We start from the raw sequence: 15412 nt of genomic DNA on the forward strand, positions 1-15412 counted from the left end.
CGTGGAAAAAGTGAAAGAAATGTTTTATGAATGATCGCCGAATTACAATCAGAGAAGTCGCTGATGATGTTGAGATATCAATTGGCTCATGCCATGAAATTTTTTTGGATGTTTTGGGTATGAAACGAGTGACAGCAAAATTTGTTCCAAAATTGTTGAATTTCGAAAAAAACAGCGGCGAATGGAAGTTTCTCAAATGTCGCTAAATGAAGTCAACAATGACCCAGAACTACGAAAACACGTCACAACAGCCATGAAACATGGGTTTAAGGATATTATGTCGAAACTAAGGCTTAATCGTCCCAGTGGAGGAATTTTGGATCACCAAGACCGAAAAAAGCTCGATAAGTACGTCGAATGTGAAGGTTATGCTCACCGTGTTCTTCGATTTTAACGCCATAGTTCATCATGAATTCTTGCCACAAAGTCAAAAAATCAATAAGAAGTATTACCTACAAGTTCAACGCCGTTTGCGTGAAGCAATCCGAAAAGAACACCCGGATTTGTGGCGAAACAATTCGTGCTTTTGCACGACGATAATGGGCGTGCTCACACTTCATTGCTTGTTCGTCAATTTTTAGCCAAAAACAACTGTGTAATGGTACCTCAGGCGTCATATTCGCTAGATATAGCCCCGATTGACTTTTTTCTATTCCCATAAATAAGAGAACCTTAAAGGGCCGTCGTTTTACAAGCATAGATGAGATTAAAAACGAATAGCTGAAAGAGCTAAACACTATTCCAAAGATCGAGTTGCATAAGTGTTTCGGGGATTGGAAAAAGCGCTGGTATAAGTGTATAATATCTAATGGGATCTATTTTTAAGGGGATAACATTAATGTAGACGAATAAATAAAATTCTTTCCAAAAAACAATAATTCTCGTTAATTTTGGACACACTTCGTATATATAAATATATGTCTATATTTTTTTAATTAATTTTTAGCGTAATGCTAATTAAAACAAAGTTATTATGATGTAAAAATGTATGTTTAAAAAAAATTTAATATCATAAATAGAAAGATGGAAGAGTCTTTATTATAAGATGAAAAGCGTGAGATTCGCAATCTACTACTACGGGTACTTTCAAGTTAGCAGTTGGGAAGAGAAGAGGATTTTGTAAACAAAAGCAAGACTCAGAGCAAAGATTACGTAGCAAGTTAAACATTCAAGCGGTTCTGAAGGCTACGTTGTCTGTACTGCACCGGTCTGGGGTCCCTCTTGGTTATCTGTCTTATCGATTCAAAACCAGACCGTCCCCCATCCCACCATCAATTTCGTCACCATTTCTCTTATCTACATAGTGTTGGTAATTGATTGTAATTACTGTTTTGCTTCCCCTGTACATTGTAATTATATACTCCATTCAACACTTAAGAAATTATGTTAAATTTAATTAAAACTTTAATATTTCATCGTCTTCTGTTAATACAGTACTGTGTAAAATTACCTCTTCCCTCAATTCGACATGACAAAGGACACTTACCGATGAAAACGTAAGGGTTAAATTTTGACTCAATAGATTATCATTGACTCAAACAGATTCAGTAACAAAAAACACAAACCGTGAAATTTCTAAAAAAATGTAATTTTTGAACAAATTTCAAACTTCTTTCAAGTCAATATGCATTTACAAAGTTAGAAATAATAATTTGTTATGATAGGCAGCAAATGTATGGGCTTTCCCTGCTCATATAAATAATAAATTGTTTACGAATCATCCTATGGCTGCAGTATATGATCATCGTGCTACCTATTCCAGACCAACCGGAATTAGGTACCACGAATTAAGAAGAAAATATGAAATTGCTATACCAGAGACACTAGCAATTTCTACTAGAGAAATACCGCCATGGCTCTTGCCAGCGGTAAATACAAGTTTGGATCTCTCTCAAGGAGAAATAAAAAAGAAACCAGCAGTGATATCCAGCAGGAATTTTTAGCAACCGTCAGTAGTTACGAAGAACATATTAGAATTTACACTGACTGTTCTAAAACCGAACATGGTGTTGGATGCTCGATATATTTAAATGAAGAAGCCCACTTTTGGAGACTGCCAGATGTGGCCAGTGTCTACACGGCAGAACTCACTGCAATTCAGCAAGCTCTTCGCTACACTGAACACTATTGCGAAGAGAGAGTGCTAATATGTTCCGATTCATTAAGTGCACTCGTCGCAATTCGGAACAAGAACATTAAGGATGTCCTAATTGCAAACATCCTGTCCATTTTATACGTACTAAAACAACGAGGACAGCGATGCGTGTTTGTATGGACTCCAGGGCATGCTGGTATTACAGGTAATGAAATCGCAGATGAAGCTGCCAGAAAGGCAACAGTCTGCGATGACTTGGATGCATTTCCTGTAAGAGTGGCAGATGTTAAAAACCGTCTAACAAACATAGTAAGAAACAAGTGGAACGCTGAATGGAGGAGTTTAAATACAAAATTAAACTCGGTTAAAACTTCTCCTTACAAATGGAAAAGCGACTTTAAGTTGACTCGCCGTGAACAAGTAGCGGTGACCAGACTTAGAATCGGTCACACGCGATTAACAAATTTATATTTGTTAACCGGCGAAGTGAGACCAATGTGCGGTGTTTGTAATAAAACTGACAATCAAGCATCAATAGAAGAGTGTACCATATATGAGGACCTCAGAAAGAGGTTCCGTCTTACAAATAATATTAGTGCTGATCTGGATAATGGAAATGAAAAAAATATAGTTGCATTTTTACACGCCAGTGGACTTCTTAAAAGTCTATAAAATGGAAGTTTAAAGCTGTGGTAAAAGATACTCTAAGCGGTAGTTTTATATATACATATAAGGGAGTCTCGAAGCGTGGCACGTATAGTGACGGGAGGTAGCCCTCTTGCCTAGGCCATTTTGGCTCACCTGCATTCAAGAGCAGTGAGTCGGGGTGTGTCCGATGATGGCATGGGGGACCCTCAAGGGTGGATTGAGGGCGCGAGGCTATGGGTGTACGCCGTGCATGCCTATGGCCTGATATAAGCAGGATTCAACTGCCACGGCATCCTGGCACGACTGATATACTGCTCAACGGCGATTCTGGTCGCCCCGAGGGTGCTTAAACAAACTATAAATGAGACTTCATAGAAGAAAGAAAGAAAGATATGGTATTGATAAGTTTAATTTTAATTTCATGGTTTTTTGAGAATTTTAATATTGGGGCCCTTTACACTTCATAAGTGTTTGTGATTGTCCTTGTCTTTTATGTTTTAATGCTTATTGTGAAGTTTGTGTTTTTAAATAAAATGTAAGGGCCCTTTACACCCTTACATATGACGATCCTGATGAAGATAATAATTTCTTTTAAAGAATGTGACGAGGGCTAATGACCTTAGCAATCGATGCCCGTAAAAATTCAGTTAAAAAAAAAAAATAATAATAATAATTTGGAACATTTTAAACATATTACAATTAAATTTTCTTACAAAAAAAAAAAATGAATAGGAGAATGAAAAAGTAAATTTTCTTTTATAGACAAAAAGCATCAAACTTTAATGATAAGATATTTTTTTTCTTTTTTTTACATGTTAATAAATAATAATAATTTTATAACTTCTTTGACAGAAATAATTGTTGCTATTCTTTTTTGGAAATTTATTATAGAACCTGCCATTGACTGCATTTGAAAGATTCCAACAACTAATCAAAATTTTAATGTCAAATTTTTGGTAATTTTATTTTTTTAAACAAAAAAAAAATCTCTAGTTTTATATTCAAATAAAAATTAATGAACGGCCTTCAGTTTATTGCTAATTTTGAAGTTTTAAGTTTTTATTATAAGATTCGTGTAATATACTGGGAATTTCCAGCTATTTAGTGCAGTTTTTTTTTAATTATTAGCCCGTAATTAGCTACGTCTCTTATTCATAGAGTGAGTATTCTTAACTTTTTTTTATTTGTTTAGATCGCAAACCGACAGGATATACTCCCTGTTGGCAGTATGCGTTTTGTTACTGAAAAAACACATCATCCGATAGTTTTGTGCCTGTCGGTGGTGTATTTTGTTATTAATTAAAACCTTGTATTCTGGAATAGTATTAAGAAACCGTTAGTTTTAAAATATAACTGAATCAGACAGGATAAAATTTTACCCTTACAGGAAGCCTTGCGAGTAATTATTTTTATAGGTACTCGCTGTAAAATAGCGAGATAATTTTATAGTCGTTCCCAACAAATCTTATGATTATTGTTAACACTATAATATTATAGCGTTTTGACATTGAACTCCGGTTAGCTGAGATATTTGCTGTTAGGATGAGTTCTCTTTCTGTTCTGTTCCGCTCCCGCGGAATCGGACCAGAACAGAGAGGGTATATTTTATATTTTACATACAGAGGGTATATTTTCATTAGAGGTTTGTTAAATTTATGAATCTGTTTCTTGATTCTTAAGTAAATCAAGAGAATTTTGAGAAAATTGAATTGCAAGACAAACTTTTTGTTGTTGCGATTAACGGGGCGAGGGGTGTGTTGACCGGAAGCGTCACAAGACTGGTGTCTTCCCCTACAGGGTTGGGACGTTGCGATCAACAGTAGGACATTCAAGATGTCCGGACGAGGCCTGCAGCGAATCCGGCAAAACTGAGTTAAAAATCACTGGTGTAAATGTCTACCGAGGCATTTACATCGGTGGCATCCCAATCGAGGCCTAGCTTATTACTGTAAAGGGTAATCAGTTAGAGGGTCAAAGACGACTCCCGTTAAAGCCCATTAGGGCTATGAACGAAGGGGGTGGTGTGGCGACCGGAATCATCACAAGGTGGGTGTTTTCCCATAAGGGGATTGGGACGTTGCGATCAACACTTGTTTAGTTGGTTTGAGGATAGTAATTTCGGTGATTAAAGACTCAGACTGAGTGCATACTCTAATTGAAGTAGTTTTTAAAAAAAAAGTTTATGTTAAACGTTGGTGTTAGAGGAAGGCGTATGGATCCGCGCTCTACGAATCGGTTAATTTGATAGTTGAGGTTGGATGAGGCCATACGAAGGCGATAGTAGGTTGGTAAATACAGTAATGGAAATTTCTGCCGAGGCCAAAAGTGATGACTGTGTTCTGTTATGAAGTTTATAGGGTTTAAAGACGACCTCCGGTCAAGTCCATCATGAATAGGAATGGAGAGGTAATGTGGTGACTAGAATCGTCACAAGGCGGTTGTCTTCTCTAGCGGGGGGTCTCAGTATGTAACATTATACCTGTGGATTAAAAAAAAGTGGAACTAAATGGGCCAGAAGGAATCAAGTACAAAGGAAAACGGAAAATTTATATCCTCAATGGAGAACTATCCATCTCCAGTGGTAACCTGATTGATCGATTTACGGTTTAATTAGTATTTTCACATTTCACATAATCGCGGGGTGAAGGAGATATTTTTAGTAAGTTCCCCATTGGTTTTTTAATTTCTGATAAGAAATAACTTTTGAAAAAAATTGTTGATCAATAATGTAACGATTTCATCTGAATAACACGTCTTAATTTTTCGAGTAGTATTATAAATGACGGATATCTGCTATGTTTTCTTTCATCTGGTTGTTTTTTTACAGATTGTGATTAGTCTGAGTTAAATTTTTTTCCCATACCCCATCAGTTTTTCATATCTTTGGTTTCTTTTATCCCATTTTTTCCTTGGGGCTTGACCCTACTAGAGCCACGCAAAGAACGCTGGGACCTGTAAAAACATTGTATATCATTGGGAAGATCTAATGAAGAGGATTGCTTGTAAAAGATTTGTGGATACTGTTTTCTGTTTGGTCGCCAGACGTTAAGCTTAATAATGGAAATTCCTTGCCGTTTAATTCTTCCCATTAAAATCTAAATTATATAAAGAAATAAAAATTTAAGATAATTATACCCTCACACGAATACTTTAATACTTCTCCAAATATTAGATAATCGTTCCTGTTTCTTTTACAATTACTCATGGGATTTAGGAATATTCATCCAAGATTGTTTGAACATACTAGCGATTGCACTTTATACCAACTCAAATATGTATTTCAACAAATTTTATTTTTCAGCAGATACTAAAGAGCCAAGTAAAAAATAACGTGGCCCCAGGAGTCCCTGAGACTGAGCCCTGAAGTTCAAGGGATGGGGGTTCCTGGCCAGTATATATATATACATATATATATATATATATATATATATACACTTTTTTTCCTGTGACAAAAGTTATTTTTTCTGTTATTAATGATTTCAATTATAACGTTATTAGTGATTCCAGTTATAATCTAGTAGAAGTTAGTTTTTTTTAAATATTATTATCATCAGTATCTTTAATGGATATCTATGACTGATGATTCAACATATAAGATTTAAAAAAAAAACTACATCCATTACAACGTTCAAATATTTCTTGTTTACAACCGATTCGTATGGTTAAAAAAAAAAAAAAAAATTGTATGTAGATTTTATTTTGATATACATTGAATATCTATTTTGAAGAAGCAAAGTGAAAGAGAAATAAGAACCAAATGAAGAAAATGTACCACTAGTGGAACTGTTTGCCGTAGTCATATTTTATTTATAACTTCAAAGCAGTTCTACCATCCTATAAATAATACATATCAAACCTTTTCAATAATGCAGTTTTAGTTTGCAAGGTTTCTAAATTTTAACAGAACCTCTCCCCCAATAATTTTTTTACATTTTTTTATTGTAAACAAAAAGTGAATGTTTTGTTTCTATTATAATTACAAAACAAATCGTTTGTAAAGTTTATTTTAATTTGATATTTTTTTGTATTAATTTGTAAAAGTTAAAAAAAAATCCATATACGTATATAAGAATCCATATTTAAGACGTTTTTAAATTAAACGCATATTTCAAACTTATTTTTGCGTTGATCTGGTGCCATATCAATAATGATTCTTTTAAAAACTACAAAATACTTATCATTCCTGGGTATACTAATATATAGACAAATAAATCTATTATATTTATCTTGTTTTCGTAAATTAATAAATTATTTATTCTGACTGGTTATTAATAAATTATACAGATCACGTCAATAATGGTTAGGTGTACACCTCCACAGATAAACGAAAGAACTGCCTTTTCCTCAATTATTTATAGGTGATCCCCGAAGAATGTAATAAACTTCAGGAACATTTTCTACTGGTGAAAGTAAAGAAGTAAGTTCATTAAAACGTAGTTTGGAGACGTTCACACGAAGGATGCAGTAGGACTTGTTCTACTGGACATTTTCAAACATGCTCTACTGTTCTACGTTTGAAAATTGGACCGGACATATTCCATTGTTAAAAATAAAGAAGAAAGTTCATGGAAATATAGGTTAGGAAATGCTTCGTTAGCCAGTGTCGGCTGGCAAAAGTTTTCGCCCAGATGTTTGTCCCTTCGATAAAACTAAGCCAGACTGTAATTGGATCTTAAGATTCAATTTAAGGAGGAAATTTAGTGGTTTTATATGAAAGCTGACCTAAAAAACTTTTAAAAAATAAACCCCAGAACTCTTCTTTTAGTAGTTCTTGAAAAATCTGGGGTTAAAAAACAATATTTTTTAAAATTTGTAATAAACACATAAAGGTTCGAAAGAAATCTTTACAGAATTTGTCTCTGTGTAAAATGGTATAAATAAAGTCCACAAAAAAATAATATAAATGTAAGAATTTTTTAAGTTTATTAATAAAAAATCGTATCAAAATGTGACAGGTTTAACCTAAGTATTGAACGAAACAAAATTTTCAATGTTAGAAAAAAGGAATAAATATTTAAAAACAAAAAACAAACAAAATTTTAAAAAATCTGATGTGGACACCACATGAGGTCCTTGTACGCATATTAAATTACATGTATACATTTTTTTTTTTTTTTAATGAAAAGTACATAAAATGTTATTTCATTAACAACTTGTGATATTTTTTCATATTTTTTGCTTTGTTACTATCGAAATATTATTTATTGAAAAAGTTTTTTTACAGTCAAAGGTTAATAATTATTAATAAATCAATATACAGAGTGTCCCATATAAAACGCAACCCATCAATCACTCATCCATGAAATTTCAAAAGTCAAGCCTACTCCCCTACTCGTTACTGAAATGGACTCGTCCAACATTTGAACATCGCGGGGACGCAGTAGAACACTACCGATAGTAACAACAATGCAATCATAACGTTCAGTGTATTGCTAGAGACAAGATGGTGTTTTCGCTAGATGAACGTGTTTTCATTGTTGAGTCGTACTTCAGTACGAAATCAGCTGGTGCAGTGCAAGATTTGTTTCGCCATAAGTACCCAGATAAACCAGCTCCTAACAAAACATCAGTATTAAGGTTAGTTGCAAAATTTAGAGAGACTGATCCGTATAATAGTAACTGCCTTTACTAGGATTTGAACATTGGAACTCTGACTTACAAATCAGCTGATTTGAGAAGACGGGTTCACCATAGACCAACCCGGTAGGTTTTGGCTCATGCCTGTTTTATTTCTGTTTGCTGAAAATATGCCCTTCGCAAACTGCTGTGTATAGTGTTACTAGTCATTGTATTGTACTAGTCTGTTGAGTTTGCATTTTATATACAAATGTGTCATGTTATTAGTTAGTAATCGGATGATGTTATCTGTTTAGATAGTACGACAAACCCCGCTCGTTCGTCCCGCCAATCCCAGTCCGATACTAAACAATAAATATTGAAGTTATTGACGTAGATTGATAGTTTTAGATTGGAAAATTTTGGATAAGTCAGGACACCGAAAATTTAGGAAAGTAAATGTAATAAAAAGAAAAAAATATATAAATATATATATATAGATGAAAAATAAAGCATAGTTTAATTTAATTGTAAATTATTTATTATTTATAAATATAAATTGTATTCTTGTAGAATATTTCTGTAATATAAAATCTTCAATTATCTTTTGAACATTTTTGCAACATCGTCACATCGCTATATATTTCTGTTTTTTAATCAACATTACATGAGACGGTGAGAAATATTTGACTTTTCTCCATTTGACGTATTGCAATCTGGAGCACAATAAAATCGCATTGTTGAAGATTGATTATATGATGTAAATTGTAGACAAATGAAATACATCACAGCTGAATTTTTTTTAAATCTATTTTTCATTTTATTATACAATAATTGAGATAAATTATTTTATTTTACTACATGATAACAAATATTATTTATGAACATATTTGTATATACGTTCCATAAGTCAACTAGAATATATTCAAATAAACGAAGTTTGGATAAAACAGGTTTTACTATGTTTCAGTTTTTTTTTTTTTTAATTTATGTATTTTAAATGCTTTTTCGTACAGCGGTATTTACTTTAATAAACTACTAAAGTTATTGCACTGTATTAAATAGGAGAGAAAAACTTTGTATTTATTTGTATTGTAATTTTATGTAAAGATTATGTACGTGAATCGCATCGAACTGTTCTAAATGTTAGAAAATTATGAAATCATAAGTAAAATGCATACATTTTGTATACAGGTGACGTTTTGTATTCGTTAACCTATATTTACTTAAAGACACACACACACTCACATACAAATTCACAAAGACGGGGAGTGAGAGAGAAGGGTTTAGACTTGAATATACGTTTATATTACATGAAAACTGTATTTGTTTTCTCTGCAGTAGCACAATTTCAGTTAAACCACAGAAGAATATGTAAATTAGATTATCTGCACATATAAATCAATTATTTTTATTCTATTTGTTTATTTTTTAATGAAAATATGAATTTTAAAAACTAATATACCTATAATGGCGTATTAATTTTTTTTCTAAATGTAATTCAAATAAATAAACTTTATTTATGGCTTAAGTAAATTACTTATTACAACTTTTCGCCGAAAACAGTGTTGGCTTACCGGAAAATGTTTCATCCAGTAGTTTAAATTAATCAACTTTAGGAAATATATCATTCACTATTTTTTTTTTCTTTCTTTCGTACTTTTGTTATTATTGTACATTTTGTGCTGCCTTTAACAATCCTTAATGAATCGTATATATCTCATCTTAATTGTTTCAACATTACTTTATTATGCCTCCGTTTTGTATAAGATTAAAATATTTTGTATACGGAATTCATCAAAATATAAATAATTAAAAATTCTCTTGTCGTAAAACATAATTTTTATTTCACATATATATAGATCTATATAGATGCCGAAGATCTATGTAGTAGATACCGATTTTTAAATAAAAATTTAAATTATATTTGAAATTAATCCATAAAATTCATGTAAATATTTTCTTTTTATTTTCCAAATGATTTTAAGCTATATTCATTAATGAGTTTTTGGTGTAGGGAAAAACTAACCATCTGTTAGAAGTTTACAGCCTCAACGTAAAGCAAAACTGTATTTTTTAGCAAAAAATTTATATTAAATATTGTATTATATTATTTATATTTATATTATATTAAATATTAAACAAAAATTAATTTAAATGTCAGGAAAAATTTTTTTAAAGTATATGTTTGGAGTGTCGCTTTATATGGAAGTGAAACTTGGACAATCGGAGTATCTGAGAAGAAAAGATTAGAAGCTTTTGAAATGTGGTGCTATAGGAGAATGTTAAAAATCAGATGGGTGGATAAAGTGACAAATGAAGAGGTATTTGCGGCAAATAGATGAAGAAAGAAGCATTTGGAAAAATATAGTTAAAAGAAGAGAAGACTTATAGGCCACATACTAAGGCATCCTGGAATACTCGTTTTAATATTGGAAGGACAGGTAGAAGGAAAAAATTGTGTAGGCAGGCCACGTTTGGAATATGTAAAACAAATTGTTAGGGATGTAGGATGTAGGGGGTATATTGAAATGAAAAGACTAGCACTAGATAGGGAATCTTGGAGAGCTGCATCAAACCAGTCAAATGACTGAAGACAAAAAAAAAATATTATACGTAACATTTACTTTGCATTAAACTGTTTTTCTGATATGTCTTCTCAATTTAAACGTACCAAAACATTTATAATATTTAAAAAATAAAATACAGAAGTTTTATTATCAAAAAAAATGATTTAAAAACAAAAATAACAAAGAAAAATTTCTTTCAACATTTAAAAAAAAAATGTATCACAATATATTGTTTTTAGATATCTTTAATTTAAAATAACGGCAAGATCATAATTTTCCGGGTTTTGCCGTTGAAAGATTTTAATTTCAAATATACTATAATACTAGATAGTGGATGTTGGTGTTTGGGAGTTTAATTAAACACACATCTCAGGAATGATCAGCCTAAATCTCCAAGAGTTTATTTACATGTCATACTTATCATCCTCATCTCATTCAATTTGAGTGGGGATTCCTTATTGATCATTAATTGAACAGATTGCAACGTACACATTAGGAAATAAAATAAATAAAAAATGTGCCTTTAAGGTTATTTGTTGAGTGACTTATTAAGTTATTTAGTGACTTAATTAAGCAATTATTAGAGACCAATTGCGGGAAAGATCAAAATACTCAATAAAAGAATTTGGGTCTAATTTGAACCCCCTTAGTCAGATACGTTTCATCTTAAAAATAATGCAGTATTAAAATGATAATTGAAAAAAAAAATCAAAATTTTTGGGTTCCAACTTACCCTCTCTTGAGCAGATGACGTTTTTATTATCAAAATTATATCGTGTTTAGATTAGAATTGAAAAAAAATAAAAATAAATTTTTTTCTACAATTTGTTTATACTTGACCTTTTCCACGAGAGCTATCTGAAATAGCATGTTTACTAACAACCGTAACTTGCAAAAGAGATAAACTGCAAAAAGAATAAACTAAATTAAGCCGATCACAATGGCTGAGTGGTAGCATCTCAGCCTTTCATCCGGAGGTTCCGGTTCGAATCCTGGTCAGCCATATCATTTTTCATACGCTAATAAATTTCCATTCAATATTCCCATGCCTAAGCTTCCAGCTTAAGTGAATTGATCATAAACTTTTTGTACGGGGGCTTAAAAGTTATTTATTGGGGGAATTATTTACTTCAATAAGTTGGCCCCAATTTGATACGCTGGTATCCAATAGGATAAAAGATTATAAGTAATTAAACAAAAAAAGTGGGTAATACGACAAGCCTCCTTATCCATTGGGATCAAAAATTAACCCAAGCTGGAACATATATATATATATATATATATATATATATATATATATATATATATATATATATGTGTGTGTGTGTGTGTGTGTGTGTGTGTGTGTGTGTGTGTGTGTGTGTGTGTGTGTGTGTGTGTGTGTGTGTGTGTGTGTGTGTGTGTGTGTGTGTGTGTGTGTGTGTGTGTGTGTGTGTGTGTGTGTGTGTGTGTGTGTGTGTAAAGAACGAAAAGAAAGCATGAAAGAGGTAGAACACCACATGATGATGATATAAAATAAACATATCATGAATAATAATAACAAACCCAGCAAAAGCTACTGAAAATAAATTTAAGAAAATTTGTATACTCGCTCATCTTACGGTGTAATAGCACACTAAGAAACGACTTCTTAAAATTCCGAGTTTAAAATGGGTTAAAATGTGGTAATATTAAATTTTGGTATTAAAAAAAAAAAAAATACGTAACTATTTTCTGAATTTCTCAGTAAAAATAAAGATATCAATTTGAATTTTGGTTTAATTTTCATCTATCTAAGCACCGATTTCTAAATTTTGTCCTTGAAACGGGGAAGAAAGGTAAAAGATTGAGAACAATGATTGCAAAATTTCCCAACTTCCGACCACAACAAAATATTCACTCGATTTGGGCTTGCAAATATTCTTCAGATAAATACCTAAAAACATTCTTTTTTGGGTTTTAATATTTTAAGAAACGACTAGCACTGGATAGGGAGTCTTGGAGAGCCGCATCAAACCAGTCAAATGACTGAAGACAAAAAAAAAAAAAAAAAAAAAATATTTTAAGGAATACAAAAACAAAACATTGTTACCTATTTATGCTACCGCAAGTTAATTAGTCTTAACTTGCGAAATATAACATATGTGTTACTGAGCACAAAACTTAAATGATTTGAATTATTGTAGGAATGAAGGAAAAGAAAATCTTGAAAATATTTCCTTAAATTGGGATTTCATTTGAAAGAAACAAAAAAAAGTAGTTTAATGAAAATTATCATTTGTTAAATTTAAAGGCGAGGTTCAAAGTTGGCGGATTTTTGGTAGAGGATTGGTAGGAGGAGAACTTGATTTATGATCCATTAGGATATTGCATATAAGTAAGAAGAAGACAAAAATGATGTAACTTATTATTTTGCCTGAAAATATTTGCTTCTTTTAATTTCCTAACTCTAGAACTCTAGAACTATGCTCTACGAAGGGAATTAAAAAAACAAAATCGGTCAAAAAATTGGGTATGAAGTTTTTTTGAATTCTTTCGACGGTTTATGATCCAGGGACCCAAAAAAAGTAGGAGGTTGTGTTCGTACGTTCACACTTATACGTACGTGTGTTGGCGTGTTAAACCTTAATAACTTTTGATGAGTAAACAGATTTTGTTGTAATTTTTTATAGCAACTGCTGCATATGGAGTAATTAAAGATAAAAGTTTGGAGTCAATATCTTTAAGGACGTGAGTTAGGTAGTTTTTTAGGGTCAATTTTCTCAAAATTTTGCAAACATATCTTCTCTTTATATCAAACACAGTATATGAGTGCACGATTATCTTGCCGTTCAAAAAAAAAACATTTGCTGCTCCAATTCTCTCCATATGCCAAAAATGTCTTTATTTATTGGATTTTTTTTAATAATTTTCTTTTATAGGCATTGCAATAGTATAAATGACAAAAAAATTCTTCGGGAGCAAAACTGCAAGCCGATCAAAGTTTATAAACATTGATTTTTGGAATTTTTAAAAATCTTTTTGTCAATTTAAACTATGAATAATAATATTGCAATAAAATTTCATCATAATTCACCACTAATCGCAAAAAAGAAGTCTAAGTAACTTTATATTGTTTTTACATATGTTTAAAGGAAGTTTTTTTAAGTTTCTTTCATTTAAATTAGTAAAATATAGACTAATCAAAAAAATTTCGTTCGATGTGATTTTGTAAGTGAGGTAGCAGAAAAATATTAAAATATATTGATTTTTATAATGTTTTTAACGGTTTTCATGTATTATTATTATTTGTCTCGGAGATTCACATCCGGAATTTCAGTATGAAGGGCCATTGGGACATACCTCATTCAATGCTGTGGTGAATTTAACACAGTACGTACAATCCTGCACGTCTCCAGAATTACCGATTTTTGGGCTTTTGGAATTATGACTTTAGGATACAGGCCAACCTTTTCTTCTATGTACTTCTTTAAATTTTTGTTAATTAATCCGTTTGCTGTTATCACAATGGGAATAACCTCTACTGAGTTCAGTCTGTAAATTTCTTTATATTCTACTGCCAGAGAGTTGTATTTGGTTATTCTAACCGTTTCAGTCTTATTAATATAGTGATCTGATGGGTGACTGACATCAATGAGAAGAGCAGTTTTTTCTCTAATGTGTAGAACCATGTCTGGCCTATTTGCAGCAACAAATTTGTCAGTGTGTATGGGGAGATCATAATACAGTCTATAATGCTCATTTTCCAATGTAGGTTTGCCCTTATATTCATAATAAGGACAGTCAATGCTCCCTGTCATCTACAAGTCCTAATTTTAATGTTAATGCCTGATGAACAATGTTTACTGTAAGATTGTGGCTATGCAGATATTCCGTCAGCCAAGTTAAAACATCCAGATATCAAATGATCAATCGTTTCATATAATTGATGATATACTCTGCACTCATCACTGATGTCCTGATTTTGTATGAAATCTTAGTAATTGTTTGTCGCAATGACCTGGTCCTAGATAGCATAGATAAACCGTTCACTTTCTCCAAATAGAGACCCATCCTTTAGCCAACGCCTATTTGCGTCTTTTATTGGCATTTTCGAGAGAATGGGGAAATCTACCGTGGAGTGCCCTAGATTTCCATGCTTAGATCCTATCACTGGTTGTAATAATATTGGGATAGAAATTGTCATAATTCAGTTTTAGAGGGGAGTAGCCCTTGTCAAATGTAAGTATTGTTTTGTGCAATGACGATGTTTCAGACCTGGAGAGAAAATATTTGTTCATTATTATTATTATCTCACTATATAAGAATAAATAATCGATGCCAGAAAAGTATAACAACCTTTTTGACTGCTTTTTTCCATGTGCAACAGTCTAAGATCCCCCATTTTGACGCAGTTTTTAACCCCAAAAAAACGTAATGGTGATGGTATACATTTATGTTACAGGTATATATAGAGCTTTAAGATCAAACTGATGTATTTTTTCACTGAAATGAAAGAAATGGGTCAAATCTCATATCAGTCATTGCTTTAGTACAATAAAATAATAAAAAGGGAAGTTTTTAT

The 15412-nt window shown here is 31.9% G+C and overlaps 1 protein-coding gene across 1 annotated transcript; it reads right to left on the minus strand.

Annotated features, from left to right (window-relative positions):
• Nucleotides 1-14195: 14195 nt before the first annotated feature.
• LOC142331716 (uncharacterized) lies at nucleotides 14196-14648 on the minus strand. The gene has a single exon (XM_075377756.1). It carries the CDS (start codon nucleotides 14646-14648, stop codon nucleotides 14196-14198), a length of 453 nt encoding a protein of 150 aa, XP_075233871.1.
• Between the last annotated feature and the right edge of the window lie 764 nt (nucleotides 14649-15412).

The sequence above is a fragment of the Lycorma delicatula genome, chromosome 10 (assembly GCF_047948215.1).
Source record: "Lycorma delicatula isolate Av1 chromosome 10, ASM4794821v1, whole genome shotgun sequence".
Classification (NCBI taxonomy): domain Eukaryota; kingdom Metazoa; phylum Arthropoda; class Insecta; order Hemiptera; family Fulgoridae; genus Lycorma; species Lycorma delicatula.

Coding starts and splice junctions, on each gene's coding strand:
- LOC142331716 (XM_075377756.1), bottom strand. CDS start 14,648: ATGACAGGGAGCATTGACTGTCCTTATTATGAATATAAGGGCAAACCT.